Below are 17,008 nucleotides of genomic sequence, written 5' to 3'. Positions count from 1 at the left end.
GCCCTCTCTTGTGCAGCTTCTTTTTGGGTCATTAAGTGGCACATGACCTGCAGCACACACACACACACACACACACACACACACCTACCTTGTTTAACAGCATTTCCACAGTAAACTGCTTGAACTCCTGTGCTGCTGCATACTCCAGCAACTTCACGCATTACTCTGTGGTATTACTACCATCATTAAGATGAGCCAGCCCATGCATCGCACCTTCTGGCTTGACTAAACAGAAATGCTATCACCAACCTCTTCCCATGTCAGCCCCATTAAATCCTAAAGATTTACTGCCACTTTCATCGCCAAGTGAATCTTCTTGGACTGCACCCTGGCACTGCTGTTTATCACTTCAGTAAATTAAGGAGTGACACCTAATTTTGGGAGTTTGGAACATTGGTCATATGAGAGATGAGGACTGGCAGCAACATCATCACAGTATCTCTGGTAGATAACTCAGTCCAATGCTGAGGCAGACAGTGCTTTATTGTAAGCAACTGTAGAGTAGAAGAAGAAGAAGAAGAAGAAGAAGAAGAAGAAGAAGATGATGAGTAAATAATAAATAATTTACGCATTGCATTGCATTTTTTATTGCAGAAGGCCTACAAATTAAAATGATGTGGCTCAACTAGACAAAATATTCAGATAAAGTACAGCTGTATCTTCATCCAGCAGCCATCCACCGCCTGTGCAGCTTTAACATGAAACATGTAACACGTAACATGAGATGCTTATGCTTTCAACAGTGGAAGAAAGAGAAGAAAGTAAACAGAAGTTCTTACCTATATATCAGGGTTTCCCCCAGTGCTTTATAGGCCGCCAGGCTTGCAGGAAATCAGCAGTGAAGCCGCATAGAAGAAGTTCTCATGTGAGTATAATATTTTACATAAGATGGACTTCAGAAACGAAAGAAATAAGCAGATAGGCAATGCATATTTGTTTTTTTCTCTTGGCAAGCTCATCAGTGCCTTTTGTGGGAGTAGATCATTTTTTAATGCTGTTTTTACGACTCCTCAAAAATACCAAGCAAAAAACGTAAAATAAAAAGTCCCAAAGCTGATTGTGAGAAACATGATGCATCGCTGTTGACAACCAAAGGGCTGTCCCATTCCCTTTTTATAGTACTTCAGCCCCTTGCAGCCTCACACACTCAGTCACTTTCCAGGTGCAGCTACTTAAGTCAGTGAGGGCTCAGGGCTTAGGGAGGAGATTGAGATTCAGCCCGTCTCTACCTGTCTACACGCTAACTACTCTTATGCGACATGTCACGGAGAAAGGGCAGCGCACTGGCATACCACTCTGGCTTATTTTTCAATCTATGTTATCACAGGTGTGTTTGATAAGTACACTGAAAAAATGGGGAATAGCAGGTCATTGATTTTACATAAACGAAGTTAGTAGATACAAAACAATTAATTTGCATTCCTCTTTTGAACATGATTCAATCAAGACAATTTCAGTCGTTCATGGAGAATGCTGAATAAATTAATTTCAATCGCGTTGCTTAAAATAGATGCGATCGTGTTTGGTCCCCACCGGAAATGGAACATATTCAAACGGCGCCAGGAAGTGTCGTAGACCGCGCGCATTGTATGGGCGCACTTTGCCACATGGTCTCCAGCTACTCCTCTCCTTGGTCGCCCGACAGAGACCGAACTGAATTGCTGAAAAGGTAAGTTTATCAAATTTATTTTAAGTTCACGTTTAAGTAGGGGACATGTTTTCTGATAGTATGTCAGGATTACAACAGTCTGGCGACTTGTTTGGTGTCTAATGTTACATATAGGCTATCTATGCTTTTTAGCTAACATTAGCTAGCGTTCGAACACCAACACAACCCACTGAAATATCATGCCGGCCGGTGGTTGCACGTTTTATGTGTATTTTTTTTTTTTTTTTTTTTTTTTTTTTTTTAATGTGAGGATAGTGGTCCACCTTGAAGGCCAGTCCACCTTATGTGAGCCTGTCAGGTGAGGCTAACGCAACTGCCGCTAACTTCTGGGCTAACCCCCTTCACTCTAATCAGCAAGTGGCAAGCAGGACATGGGAAGGTGACTTGGGATTTATAGCATTTTTTTCCACTGACAGATCGTCTAAACTGTACACACTTTGCACTGCTACGTTTATAGCTGACATTATAGGTTATTGCTAACTTCATACTCTCCAGTCAGCAACCGCACCGCCTCTCTCTCGATTTATTTCTCTGACTGCTTTGTTCTTCTAATCGTCTCTCTCTCTCTCTTCATTCACTCTGTACCTCGCTCGACCCGCTGCGCGCTCGCTCTTTTTCTCTAACCTCTTAAAACGCAAACAAACTGTGCACCGTCCCCCTGCACATTGCAGCTAAAACGATGCATCCAACTATCAAGGCTGCTTTTCAACACAAGGGCTAGTAAAACTTTCTGTTTTTAACTTTGATGCTACAGTTACCAACACCAGCCGAGTTGTCAGCCGAAATGAAAAGACACTCTTTGGGCAGCATACAAAGTCATACCTTATTATTTAGGTTGTGATTTGTATGTTATCTGTTAAACTTTGCAATATGGTAACGGTGTCTTAAAAGAGTAAGGACCGACCGACAGGGACATTTTGGGCTCGGTGGGATAATTATAATGTTTGAACTGTGAGCGGTTCCTGCACTCTCTCTCTCTCTCTCTCTCTCTCTCTCTCTCTCTCTCTCTCTCTCTCTCTCTCTCTCTCTCTCTCTCTCTCTGTCTCTCTGTCTCTCTGTGGGTGTGGGCGTGGGCGTCCGGTTGGTAAACCAAGGCAGGCAGGTTGGACTAATTGGAGGGGGGAAGGAGGGGGTCATTTGTTTGAAATCGGTATTCTGAATGTATGTATTTAATTAAGTAGCCGTGTAACAGTGGCACATAACGTGTAGACACAATATTTTAAAATATTAGTATTAGGTTATTTGTACATGTCTGACGGGGCAAGTAAATTTCTGTTCCACGTGTCCTGCCAAAAAATCCAATTGTCCCAGACAAGCGTTAATGTCGTGCCCAGTCTGTTCCATCTTTGCTTTGTGCATTTATTTGTTTGTAGTATTTTAATTAATTAAAACAATCATTGAATTCATATCACTGATTCTAAATATTTTCTCTCATAGGTCTATCATCCTATTTGCGCAGCATACACACTCAAAGGCTATATAATGGTAAGTGCTTTCAGTTGTTTTCTTTTGTGGGTGTGTGTCTTACATTTCTAAAAAATATTTGAAGATTGTGCATTATAGATGGAAAATATCAATTGTCTCTCAATTATAATTGAAAATATACACTTGCTTTACTGCAACAAACATTGCCATTCTAAACTAGCTTTTAACTGCAATCAGAAAACATTGATTCGTTGTTGTTTAGTGTTTGTGCTTGTATTTAAAGACCTATCAGTTTAGAAGTGATACGATTTCCATAAATTTTGGTAGTGCAGCAGACCTTGTTTATATTGCAGATTGGAGCTTTAATGATGATCTTAATGTATGTTACAGGTTTAGGTGGTGGGAATGTGGAGTTGTAAGGGGTGCACAGAAATCGTGTCAAGTAGGTCCAAGCTTTTGCATCACTACAAGTTAAAGCATCCACATTTTGGGCGTAGTTCTCGCTTTCCATGTACATACCTGCACTGTCCATGCACATTTAAGACGTGGAATGCCCTTATTGTCCACCAAAGTAAAATCCACTCCACAGGCATCACTCGCAAAGAGGAAGCTATATTCAGTTGCCACCTTTGTGCTTGTAGTGATTTAGCATCGGAGAGGGATTATTTTGCGCATATAAATACACACCTCAAAAGAAATGAGACAGTCATTTGTATGTTTTTAGGCTGTGACTTTCAAACAAACATTTACTGTACATTTAAATCACACAAAAACCGAAAACACTGCCATCATACATTGGTTGATTTTAAACCTGGAGTAGTTGCAACTACCAGAATATCATCTGTGAATGAATTGGAGGCAAATAGTCAGGAGTGTGTAGAGCAGTTGGATACTGCCATTCTTTCAAATAGTCGTTCTCATACTGAGGACTTACAAAAGGTCATAGAGCAAAGATTTGCAGCTGCTCTGCTGAAGTTGGAGCATTTGGTTCATGTGCCAAGCACAGCTATCGATGTGTTTTTAGGGGAGCTCCATCATTTGGTTTGTTCTGCACCTGTTCCACTGTCTTGTGACATTGTGAGAGACATCTTTAGTCAAAGAAACCTCCCTGTTGATGAACTTGTAATTAGAGAAACTGCTAGTGCAATTTGTTCTGGTAATCCTGTGCAAAGGTCCATACAAAAAGGTGGTCCTCTAAGTACGGCACATAAACGTAAGCAGTATTATAAGGAGAACTTCAGTGTTGTAGAGCCTGTTGAATACATTCTTGATGCTAAAAACAAGCGCACTTTTCAGTATGTACCAATATTGAAGTCCCTACAGCAGCTGTTAAGTAGAAAGGATATCATTGATAAAGTTGTTGAGGGCTGTCAAAGACAGGAGGACACACATTCTGGAGGGTCATATGAGTATAAGTCCTCAAAAGATGGTTACCTATTTAAGGAAAATGGTTTCCTCACTGGAGAAGAGCCAAGGATCATCCTAAATTTGTATGTGGATGACTTTGAAACATGTAATCCCCTTGGGACCTCACGAAAGACACACAAGCTTTGTGCTGTTTATTGGGTACTGGCGAACTTGCCGCCGGGGTCTCATTCCTCATTATCATCTATCTACTTGTCAATTTTGTGCAAAACTGATGATGTTAAAAGCTATGGTTATGCTAAAATCTTTGAACCTCTGCTTTTAGATCTGAAAACTCTGGAGGAGCTGGGTGTTTATGTCCCACTGTTAGGTGAGTCAGTTAAAGGTACAGTACTCAGTGTAGTTGCTGACAACCTAGGAGCACACAGTGTTGCAGGATTTATGGAGAGTTTTTCGGTGGAATATTGTTGCAGATTCTGCACTGGAAAGAGCACCGATATTCAGCTACATTCTGTTGCATCTGGTGTGTTCCCTCTCAGAAACAAGGAGCTTCATCAGGCCCATGTCAGACAGGCTCAAGATACAGGTACTGGTTGTTATGGAGTGAAAAGGGAATGCATCTTCACAAAAAATCTTTCTCATTTTCATGTCATCTTTGGCTATCCACCTGATCTTGCCCATGATGTTTTTGAGGGTGTAATCCCAGTAGAGCTAGCTCATTGCCTAACAGTGCTTATATCCAAAAGGTTTTTCACATTGGCTGACCTGAACAATGCCATTCTCAAGTTTCCCTACAAATGGGCTGACAGGACAAACAAACCTCATGTAGTGTCACAAAGTTTCTCCAGTAGAAAAACAGTGGGTGGAAACGCCCATGAAAACTGGAGTTTGCTCCGGTTCTTACCTTTTTTGATTGGATCACTTGTACCTGAAGATGAGCCTGCATGGCTTGTTCTCATGGATCTGAAGGACATCACAGAGCTAGTTGTTGCGCCTGTTCATAGTGATGACTCAGTGGCTTTTTTAGAAAGTAAAATCATAGAGCACAGGCAGAGATACAAAGAGTTGTTCCCTGAAATCAGGCTGCTACCAAAGCACCACTTTCTAGAACACTACCCCCAGATGATTAGGCTGTTTGGCCCTCTCGTTGGGCAGTGGACAATGCGCTTTGAGGCTAAGCATAGCTTTTTTAAGCAGGTCATCAGACACACAAACTGCTTCAAAAATGTGCCCCTCTCATTAGCCACAAAGCATCAGATGATGATTGCTTACCATCTGAGCTCTCCATGCCTGAGCAAGCCTGATCTGGAGGTCTCGTCTGTATCCACTCTACCAGTAGACTTACTTAAAGAGGAGATGGCACAAGTCATCAGGCTGAAATTCTCAGACACACATGAGGTTCATCTTGCGCAGTGTGTGACAACCAAGGGCATAACCTATAGGAAAGGAATGATATTGGCCCACAGAGTAGCAGGTGGATTGCCTGAATTTAGTGAAATTGACCAAATCTGCATTTTACATGAGTGTGTATTCTTCATTGTCAGAGAGCTATGTGGTTGGTACAGAGAGCATTATAGAGCCTTTGAACTCAGCCCAGCACCCATAAGAACCTTCACTCTCGTGGCACTCAGAGAACTCCTTGATGCTTATCCACTAGTTGACTACAAGATTGGATCAGCCCGCATGGTGACTTTAAAAAGGCATATTGACATAAGAGGTATGTGAATTCATAAGGTCCTTATGAATGACTGTATGAATGAATTCACAAGGTCTTAATTTCAACATAAACTTGCCATAAGTCATTGAAATGTCTTAAATTTAAATTCATGAGGTCTCAATTTCAACATAAACTTGCCTTAAATCATTAAAAAGTCTTAAAATACGAATTCATGAGGTTTTAATTTCAACAAACTTGGCTTAAGTCAATAAAAAGTCTTAAATTTGAATTCATGGTCTTAATTTTCAACAGTCTTTTTCAGTGTATTTTTGTCAATATTACTTTAGTTCCTCTGCATCAGATGTAGCATTTCTGATCTTAAAACTCTTAAGCTTACCACTGAAGCTAATCCTGTCTTCATACTGACCTGCTAAACTTACCTGATGGGGAAAATGAACCAGCTCATTTTATATTGACCTGCAGAGAGAAACCCTAGAAACTCCTTGGGCTCAACTGTTCAAAGTTTTATGGGAAAAAGTCTTAGATTTATTCCTGCAACAGTTATTAAAATCATTTAGTTAACAACAAAACCACATAACCTCTGACGTGAACCAGATAAACAGTACTGACCTTTATAATGACCTGCAGTGATGGTTTGACTTGGGATGTGGGGAAAAGGTGATTGTGAAAAATCAATATGAAAGGTAACTAAAATTTGTTTTTAAAATGGTCATTAAAATATAAATTTAACTCTCCAATATGTGCAATCACCCTGTATTCTGCTGGTTATCTTCCTATTTGTTCCTTTTCCCTTTTTCTCTCTTACTTTTACCAAACAATTTTTCTCATAAATTTACATACCAGCTGCCTTCAGTAATTGAAATGTGGGATTTTAGCACTGAATTTGAAATCTTAAATTCATGGATGTCTGACATTTAATCTTTTTTGTGTCTGTGCAGAGTAAACAGCTTTGAAGATGGGGACTCCTGTGATCCTTAAGATCATCTTGACTGACGGCAGCTCTCAGAGGTTGACTCTCTCCCATGGACTCCCCACATCCATTGATGACCTTATGGTTGAAGTGAAGAAGCAATGTGGACTTCAGGGCAATTTTAGACTTCAGTTTATGGATTCCTTGTTTGGAAACGAGTTCCTTAACCTTACTTTAATTTCAGAAGTAGAAGACAAAGGTACTCTCAAAGTCATCGATATGTCAAGGCCCATCACTATGCAGAATGATGATGAGAGGTCTTCTGCTCTCAGTCCAGTCCTAGAACCCCAAGCATTCTGCCCTTCCACTGTAAATGACTGTTCATCCCCATCAGATGGTTCTATGGATACAGATGTACTTTCATCATGTGGGTCTACAAGCTCACGGTCCTCTTGGCCTGATGTTTTTCATGTGCCGAAGTTCTCCTATGATGCCGAGTTAAAACTTCAGCAGGCAAGTTTAGCTTATATTAAAAACGGCACTGTGCTTATTCCAGATCCCAAGTTGAAGTCAGCCATCCTTGATGGTTTAGTGCAGGAAATTGTGCAGTATAAAGTCTATGTCAGTGATAAGGAGATGGAACAGGTAGCCCAGAGTCTTATAAAGAAGTATCCATGTTTAACTGAGAAGTGGTCCAGCACTGGATGCGTTGGATGGAAGACCAGTTTAAAATATAAACTATCTAACTATCGCACACACCTGAGAAAGCTGGGCTGCCAAGAAGTGACAGTGAACTCTTTAAAAAACAAACCTGTAGGAAAGCGCAGTGCAGCCTTTGGTGTCAAAAAGGCAAAGAGAGCAGAGGTCAATTTTTGCCCGACATACCCAGCAACAGAAACTGAGGAGAGCATGGAAGCCATGCAGAAAGCTTTGCTCCTGGATTTAAAGAAAAGGAACAACAGAGAGGTTGTGAAACAAAAGATGGAAAAGACATTCGCACACAGAAGACATGAAGTTGTTCGTGATGCACCAATGGTGGAGGATTTCATGGCGAGGTGGCCTGCACTGTTTGAAGTCAGCGAGGTAAGGCTTATCTCATGCTAGGTTTTTCATCATGGATTTGCAATTGATAAAAGGAAAGTCTTGTATGTACTGACAAACTGCTAATGTGCCCGATTGTATATTATTTGCCTGTTATATCTCCCTCCTAGACTGTCCAGGTCTGCTGTATGTGTTATGGTGGCTTTCTCCCTGATGTTCACCATTTGAACCTGATTGCTTTGTCTTTATTACTTGTTTTTGAGATCAATGCTGAATTCAAAAGAATCACCACCGTCCCACTTCAATCCAAGTTCCTGTCTCAGCTGGACCTTCACTCTGACAACTTGACGAAGCTGTTCCAAAAGCGAGGAGGACAGCTAGGGAGAAGTCTCAGAACAGTCACTACACAAATGGCTGATGTAAGTGATACAAGGGCCCCAAGGTCATGAAAAACTTAAACACGTCAAGCATTTTGACAAATTTTCCTCCTCAAATATTAAGATTTTGAGAACTGTGAAAGGTTATGGAAAATTGTAGAATGTTTTAGTTGCCGCATAAATTATTTGCAAGAAGAACATACAAATTGAACAGAAAGCCAGGCAGGCCATGAGTGTATTTATTTTTCATCTTCCTGCTTTCACTATTTGTGTATCATTTTGCCTCAGTTGTAACTTTATCATAGGAACATTGGTGTTAAATTCAATTTACTCTAGTAGTTGACGCTAATCAAGAAAATTTCCTTTCAGTGTGATGATGTCGATGCTGGACGAGAGTATATCATTAAGGGAGTCTGTATCTACATGGGTGAAGATCCAGCAAACCTTGTGCGGGAATATGTGGTATGTACATTAACCAGTACTTACCTTTTTCCCCTTTCTTTCACTTTTCTCTTGTTCTCTTAATCGCTTGGGCTGAAGTGTTAAAATATTTAACAAAAAGTATTCATTATAATTTGACATTCTGTTTCATATTATTATAAAATTAATACATTGTTTGTTGGTTTCTGGTTAAACTAACAAACATGACTTTAGACAGTCTAGTTGTAGTGGGTATTTATCATTAACACATGAAGGGTGCATGGGCCTGTTTACAGTTGCTTGCAGCTTTATTCTATTCTTTTATATTTTTTCATATTTCATTCTTTCATGGTTGGCCTTTCCTTTAACCAGCTGCACCTCAGCACTATTGACATGTTGGGCTTTTTGTTGCACAACTTGCCATTGTTGGCACAGTAATTGCTGTTAATAAATGTGTGCAGATCGGTTAAGCAGTGGTGTGCTTCAATTGGCAAATGGCACAGATCAGACCAATTTGCCACACAGCCCATGGCAGCATTACTGCGCGCACCGTGGGAAAAACAAAAGGCAGTGACCAGTATGACAACCACAACAGAGTTCATGTGATTTTAAACATATGACAAACCTATATGTTTGATTAATGTTCCACTGTATTTACTTGTCCTTGTCTCTAAATTTCACCCTTTCACCTTACCTTGTCCAGATTTATCTTCTCTTTCTTCTCTCAACAGGGCTTGGTTAATAGGTCTTATTTACCAACTTTTGTCTGCTTTGTACAGGGCATGGATGAAGACACCATCAGTGAGGCCATTGAAGACACTACCCTTGGGATCTATGTTCTTAAAGAACATGCTTCAAGTGAACCAGAGGACATTGGAATTGTCCTTGAAGGCATCAAGGTGTTGCAAGATCTGGATAATGTAGCATTAGCTGTTGCCATACTGTTCGGACTGATGTATGCCCTGAACCTCAGCTACCCTGCTGACCTCAAATACACCTTTGAGGTAATCCAAAAGATTATCATGGAACTGGATGGAGGTAAACTTTCTAACAAAGCACTCGCTCTGAAAAACAGGCTCTTTCAGTGAGAGCCAGAGACTGCACTGCCAGCGATAAACCACCAGACACCTGAACTGTCCTCAAAGACATGTTTGATATTGCTGTACCACATCTGGACTGCTTTGTCACTTTCTTCTACAGTTTACAGTGTTACCGTTTTACAGATGTATTTGTTTATTTCTCATGAAAGGGTTTATGCAGGACAGAAGCCCCTCCTGCCCCCGACCGTTAACCTTGGAAATAAACCATATAACAAAGCACTACCAAATTATCCTTATTTACTTTGACCCATGTTTGGTGTACTAAAGTAAAAAATAGTGTTATTCTTTTTTGCATTTGCTCTTGAAAATGCAGTGATTGCAGTAACGGTTCACAGTATTTTGTATTTGCACTTTTAAACCTACTCTGATAGTTTATAATGGGTTTGTGTTTTTGCTGCTATTAATCCACTCTGAAGATAAATATGAAGTATGTACTGTATATGCAGCTATTGATACACTGAAAACTGTCAATGGAAGCTTACATTATGTGTTGTGAATCCATTGCACGTTGAGGTAGTCCAAAAGATTACCATGGAATTGGATGGAGGTAAACTTTCTAACAAAGCACTTGCTCTAAAAAAACAAGCTTTTTCAGTGAGAGTCAGAGACTGCGCTGCCAGCGATAAACCGCAAGACATCTGAACTGTCTTCAAAGGCATGTTTGCTATTTCTATACCACATTTAAACTGCTTTGTCACTTTCTCTTGTGAATCCACTGTATGTTGAGAGTATTGTTTGTAATTAATTAATTATCTGAAAAATTTAAAAAGGTTTGCAGAGTTTTTTTGTTGCTTTGTGTCAACAGTGTGCAGTATTTGCTGCTTTCAGTCCTTTTTGACAAAGATAAAGGTTTATATATGCGTTTGCATAACTGTTTTTCACAAGGAATAAACAAAGTCATTTTTTTTCTTCTCCCCATTTTAAATCCAACCTTGGGAGTAACCCTTTCAACAAAGCACTAGCTCTCATTTGCCTTATTCACTTTGACTCATGTTTGGTGCACTTCAGTGAAAAATAGTGTAGTTTTGTTTTTTTGTTTTTTTGTTTTTTTTCCCACTTGCTCTTGAGAATGCAGTGTTAGTAGTAACAGTTCACAGTATTTTGTATTTGCATTTTTAAACCTACTGTGACAGTTTATAATAGGTTTATAAATGTTTTTGCTGCTGTTAATCCACTCTGAACTATGTACCATATATGCAGCTGTTGATGCACTGAACTGTTGATGGAAGGTTACATTAGATGTGCACTTTATGAAGAATTTACAGTATTTTTTGTGAATCTGTTTTAAAAAAAAAAAATTATGAATGGTTGCATTATCTGTTTTAATCAACTGCTGTTGATTAAGTATCAAGTTTTTACAGTTTGATTCCTCTGTGAAGTCAGTTTATAGCAACTGCACTGAGTCCTTTGTATGTTTTGCAAAGTTTTAAGGCTCAAATTATAGCAAAATTTTAGTACAGAACTCTGACTCTGACTTTTTTGTCGATGCAAATCTGTTTTCTTACATTTATGATTTTGAATTTACACACTCGAACATGGATCTGATTTCTACAATACATTTTGATAGGGCTGAATTAAAAAAAAGGTTAAATTTACAGACCTAACTCAGGTACCAGGGACATAATAAAATTGCTTTTAAATTACATAATACCTTTAAATAACAGTAGCATTAAGAAATCAAGCTGGAGGTACAGTTGAAAATCAGGTATCCTGAACATGATGAAATTACTTTAACATTACACACTAAAATGGTATCAAAGTTAGTGACAAATATAATGTTGAATCAACATGATTCTTTTAAGCAGTTTAATGTAAATGAAATATTTTGGTTGTATGAGCAATAATTAATGGAGAAAAGGAGGGAAATTATGTCAGTTGGCCACATTCTGATCATGTGGGACCGATGTACACATTAAAATCATGTAAATTCAAAGGACTTTTTTTTTCAGTGTAATTTAGATTTTTAAAATAATAATAATTTAACATGTTAAATTATTGGAGTCAAGCTCCAATAATTTCAATATCAAGTATATTGTATTGCTTTTTGACTTCATCTGTTAGGCTCTTGTCAAAAAGTATGAGTATAATATAATGGAGAAAAACGGACCAAAAAAATCAGGCCACACGCTGGCTTGAGAAGGATGGACACATCATTCCTTTTACAGACACAGGATGGGGAAAATTAATTAAATCAGTCTTTCTGTGGAAGGATCTCAGTACAAGAGAGAGTCTTGTGGCTGAAGAGGCAATGGGGAGATTTCAGGAGCCTGCTGCTATACCAACAAACACTGGCTATCACAGGGACTGCTACAGCCATTTTACCAACATCACCAAGATAAAACGAGCCCAAAAGAGAAGAGAAAAGGCAGTTTTATTTGAAAAAGAGACTGTCGAAGCAGGTTGGTATCAATCATGGAATGAATAGTAATGTATGGATCTTCTCGACCACCTGATTCTGTCACAGGAGAGAGGCAACTGCAGTGGACACTGTTGAGATGAAGAGAAGCAAAACATAAATAATTTTCTTAGTCATTCCCATTACTTCATGATTTCAGTGTCCAATGAAGTTCTGATGAACATTTCAACAAAAAAGCCATCCGTAATCTATTTAATAGACACAAAAGTAAAATCACATCTGTGGGAACAATTTAAGAAAAAGACATAAGCATGACTACCCCTTATTTCTGATACACAATTACTCTGCCAAATATTTCATATATTAATGATCTGTGATTAAGGTAACAGTAATAACAGAAGAAAATGGAACATTTTGGATGTAAAATTAAATGTTAAGACCCTTACTTGTCCACTATGGGTTAAAATTGACATTTTGGGTTACCATATACATACACACACATGGACAAACAGATTTTAAAATAGCCAAAAATAAAACTGATTGTTAACATTCAAATTTGCTATTATCACTACATAGCACATTAAATAGTGTCATATGTAGGGTCCTAAAATATCTTTTGTCAATCAAACAGTTTTGACCAGCCACTCAATAGATCGCTTTTTCTGGTCTGATTATATGAGGGAGTTTAGAGTTGTTCAGAAAAACATTTTGGTATTTGCATCTACTCGCTGCCAAGTGCCATCACGGACTTGATATGATGAGAGTGAACACATCATGATATGTAGCCCAATATTTTATATAAGATGGCCTTCAGAAATGAAGGAAATAAGCAGATAGGCCTCATCGCTGATTATTACAGCAATTTCAGGATGAGGGTCTCCTCAGGAGCATTGACATCCGATTGGCACAAGGTGGAGATCGGCATCATCACAGGGTGTACTATCTCTGTGACACTGTTCTCACTAGCCATGAATATGCTCACTAAATCCGCTGAGCCAGAGTGCAGAGGGCCCCGCACGAATTCTGGACAACGGCAACCACCCATCAGGGCATTCATGGATGACCTCACAGTCACAACAGAATCAGTCCCAGGCTGCCGGTGGATTCTAAAGGGTCTTGAAAAGCTGGTGGAGTGGGCCCGGATGTGTTTCAAACCCGCCAAATCAAGATCAATGGTGCTGAGGAAAGGAAAGGTGGAGGACAAGTTCCGGTTTACCATCAAAGGCACAGCCATACCAACTATCTCAGAGAAGCCAGTCAAGAGCTTAGGTAAGGTTTTTGACAGCTCTCTGAGAGATACAACATCTGTCCAGTCGACATGCACTGAGTTGGGTGGCTGGCTGAAATCCGTGGACAAGTCAGGCCTCCCTGGGAAGTTTAAAGCCTGGGTATACCAGCACGGCATTCTTCCCAGGATTCTGTGGCCCCTCCTCGTCTACTCCGTCCCGATCTCAACAGTTGAGACCTTGGAGAGGAAAGTCAGTAACCACCTCCGGAGATGGCTCAGGCTTCCAAAGAGCCTGAGCAGCATCGCACTCTACGGCAACAGCAACAAACTGCAGCTGCCCTTCAAATCCCTGGAGGAGGAATTCAAGGTCACTAGAGCCAGAGAAGTGGTTCAGTACAGGGACTCAAGTGATCCGAAGGTGGCTAAAGCAGGGATCCAAGTGAGGACTGGCAGGAAATGGAGGGCAGAGGATGCAGTTGAAGAGGCAGATGCAAGGATCCGGCACAGGAGTCTGATCGGAGTGGTCACACGAGGCAGAGCTGGGCTAGGACTCTCTCCAACTCCCCAAGTGAACACCAGGGGGAAGGAAGGGCGACGTCTTGTTCAGGACGAGGTGAGAGCAGCAGTGGAGGAGACGAGAACCTGCAAGGCTGTGGGAATGAGGCAACAGGGAGCTTGGACAAGATGGGAGAACGCGGTTGAGAGGAAAGTGACCTGGGCAGAGCTTTGGAAAGCTGAGCCTCAACGCATCCAATTCCTCATACAGGCGGTTTATGACGTGCTCCCGAGCCCGTCAAATCTGCACACATGGGGCATAGCAGAGACACCAGCATGCCCACTGTGCTCCAAGCGAGGAACCCTGGAACACATCCTCAGTTGCTGTACAAGGGCACTTGCAGATGGAAGGTACAGGTGGAGGCATGACCAAGTCCTTAAGATCATCGCTGAAGCCATTAGCGCAGGACTGGCATGGGCAAAACAATTCCAGCCCTCCAAGAAGACCATCGCCTTCGTCAGAGCTGGGGACGAACCAACTCTTGCCAGAAGAACATCCTCTGCAGGCATCCTGTCATCTGCAAGAGACTGGCAGTTGTTGGTGGACCTTGAAAGGCAGCTGAAATTCCCCAGCCATATTGCAGTCACCACCCTGCGACCAGACATTGTCCTCATCTCTGAGTCCACCAAACAAGCAGTGCTGATGGAGCTGACAGTCCCATGGGAAGACCGCTTGGAAGAAGCTTTTGAGAGGAAGCTCTCCAAGTACGCAGGACTGGTCAGCGACTGCCAACTGGCTGGTTGGAGAGCAAGGTGTTTCCCTGTGGAAGTAGAGTGCAGAGGATTTGCGGCCCGTTCCTTGGCCAGAGCCTTCAGCAGTTTAGGCATTAACGGAGAGAGGAAGAGGAGAGCCATCCGCAGTACCACTGAAGCGGCAGAAAGGGCCTCAAGATGGCTGTGGCTCAAAAGAGGAGATCCATGGAGTCATGGTAGCTAGCTAGCTGTCTGGACACAAGCCGGGATTTGATCAACCCCGGCTGGGTCACCTGGAGGAGAGTGTATGATAGTTGAAAGACCCGAAACACCCCATGAATCCAGGAACTTCACTGATGATGTGTCCAGACTAGGCATCAGTAGATGTATGTACACAGCAGCAATGCATATTTGTTTTTTGTTTTTTTTTATCTCTTGGCAAGCTCATCAATGCCTTTTGTGGGAGTAGATAATTTTTTATGCTGTTTTTACGACTCCTCAAAAATACCAAGCAAAAAACGTAAAAAAAAAAAAAGTCCCAAAGCTGCGATTGTGAGAAACATGATGCATCGCCGTTGACAACCAAACAAAGGGCTGTCCCATTCCCTTTTTATAGTACTTCAGCCCCTTGCAGCCTCACACACTCAGTCACTTCCCAGGTGCAGCTACTTAAGTCAGTGAGGGCTCAGGGCTTAGGGAGTATGAAATATGCATGCGTATGCATACTACTGGGACACACTACATACATCGTCCCTGAAGTCCAACCCTCTCGCTCACTTCCACCGCCGTACGTAGTGCCACATATGAATGTTGTTGTCAAAATGCCGGTGCTGTTTCACACTGCGCTGTCATCTGTCATATTTCTGATCTCTGTCTTCCTGTCGTTTCTGCTGTCACTGAGCGAGGTTTGTGCGATATGTGTGTTTTGTTGTCGTCCGTATTTGGGCGTGGCTTGTACACACAACTCAGTCAGTGCAACATAACGTCCGCTGCGCAAAGGGTTGTGGGTCAGAATGGCCAGAGCAGCATGCTGAAATCCATACTGCGAAATCTGACCGGATGTAGTAGAACATCCAGGTACTCTTGACATACTGCATCTGACATACTATGTATTGGGACATACTAAATCTTTTTTTCCCCTACTAAATAGTATGGTAGTATGAGTATTGGAACGCAGGGCTCATGTCGGCTGCACGTACAGGTCCGTGAGCGGCGGTGACGTCACCCGCTGTTAGATGTAAAACCCCAGCAAAAGTTCTGCTGCGTTTAAGGTTGAAAAATGCCTGGGAAAATGTAGCTTCTGTGGACGCCACCGCGCTATTTGATCAGAAAAATAGTTTCACTACATAAAAGCTATTTGGTTTAGAAAACAGCCACGTTATGACCACGCTACGGACAAATGAAGTTAAACTAGTAACATCGCTGTAACGCCGCTACTGCCCAACACTGCTCACACACACACACAGACACACAGACACACACACACACACACACACACACACACACGCAGACACACACACACACACACACACACACACACACACACACACACACACACACACCACCAGAGTACAGGCTTTTACTTTTCCCATTTGACAGTGCTGTTTGTTGTTTTTGATGGTTTAATCGGACTTACACCTTCACCAAGCCTCTGGCTCGCGCATCTGATCTGTCCTGCCCACCTGTTTCAGACCTGCGCTCTGATTGGCTGAAGGGCTGCAACATCATTAACCCTTAGTGACCTGGGTGACAGCAACTATGTCACATCTTGTCATTTGCAACAATCATGTTGTTCGAACGGTGACGTCACAGCAGGTCTGTGACGTCACAGTCACAGCAGGTCACAGCTGTTGTGACATCACAGTCACAGCAGGTCACAGCTGCTGTGACATCACAGTCACAGCAGGTCACAGCTGCCGTGACTGTTACAGTCACAACAGGCGTCACAGTGATGATGTCACGTGGGTGATGTCACCTGCTGCACAGCTTGTCGTTTGCAACAATCATGTTGTTCGAACGGTGACGTCACCCGCTGTTAGATGTCACCACGCTACGGACAAATGAAGTTAAACTAGTAACGTCGCTACTTGTAACGCCGCTACTGCCCAACACTGCTCACACACACACACACACACACACACACACACCACCAGAGTACAGGCTGTTACTTTTCCCATTTGATGGCGCTGTT

At 41.5% G+C, this 17,008-nt stretch overlaps 2 protein-coding genes across 6 annotated transcripts; both read left to right on the top strand.

The window, feature by feature from the left end:
• Nucleotides 1–1,353: 1,353 nt before the first annotated feature.
• LOC115362920 (uncharacterized) lies at nucleotides 1,354–11,502 on the top strand. 5 transcript variants are annotated; one of them, XM_030056908.1, is made up of 10 exons: nucleotides 1,354–1,669; nucleotides 3,107–3,154; nucleotides 3,485–3,536; nucleotides 4,785–4,829; nucleotides 4,933–5,045; nucleotides 6,004–6,176; nucleotides 7,076–8,130; nucleotides 8,352–8,507; nucleotides 8,835–8,927; nucleotides 9,665–11,502. In XM_030056908.1, the coding sequence occupies exons 7-10, from the start codon at nucleotides 7,093–7,095 to the stop codon at nucleotides 9,971–9,973; spliced, it is 1,596 nt and encodes a 531-aa protein (XP_029912768.1). In that variant the 5' UTR covers nucleotides 1,354–1,669; nucleotides 3,107–3,154; nucleotides 3,485–3,536; nucleotides 4,785–4,829; nucleotides 4,933–5,045; nucleotides 6,004–6,176; nucleotides 7,076–7,092; the 3' UTR covers nucleotides 9,974–11,502. The 5 variants fall into 5 exon arrangements, with proteins under 5 accessions (XP_029912768.1, XP_029912767.1, XP_029912770.1 ...); XM_030056907.1 differs by lacking the exon at nucleotides 6,004–6,176; XM_030056910.1 differs by lacking the exons at nucleotides 3,485–3,536; nucleotides 6,004–6,176.
• A 1,642-nt stretch (nucleotides 11,503–13,144) lies between these two features.
• LOC115363075 (uncharacterized) lies at nucleotides 13,145–15,061 on the top strand. The gene has a single exon (XM_030057148.1). The coding sequence runs from the start codon at nucleotides 13,145–13,147 to the stop codon at nucleotides 15,059–15,061; it is 1,917 nt and encodes a 638-aa protein (XP_029913008.1).
• Nucleotides 15,062–17,008: the final 1,947 nt, after the last annotated feature.

Source organism: Myripristis murdjan, chromosome 8 (assembly GCF_902150065.1).
Source record: "Myripristis murdjan chromosome 8, fMyrMur1.1, whole genome shotgun sequence".
In the NCBI taxonomy this organism is placed as follows: Eukaryota; Metazoa; Chordata; class Actinopteri; order Holocentriformes; family Holocentridae; genus Myripristis; species Myripristis murdjan.
The sequence above is the reverse complement of the archived record's forward strand: the minus strand, read 5'-3'. Positions and strand labels throughout refer to the sequence as shown.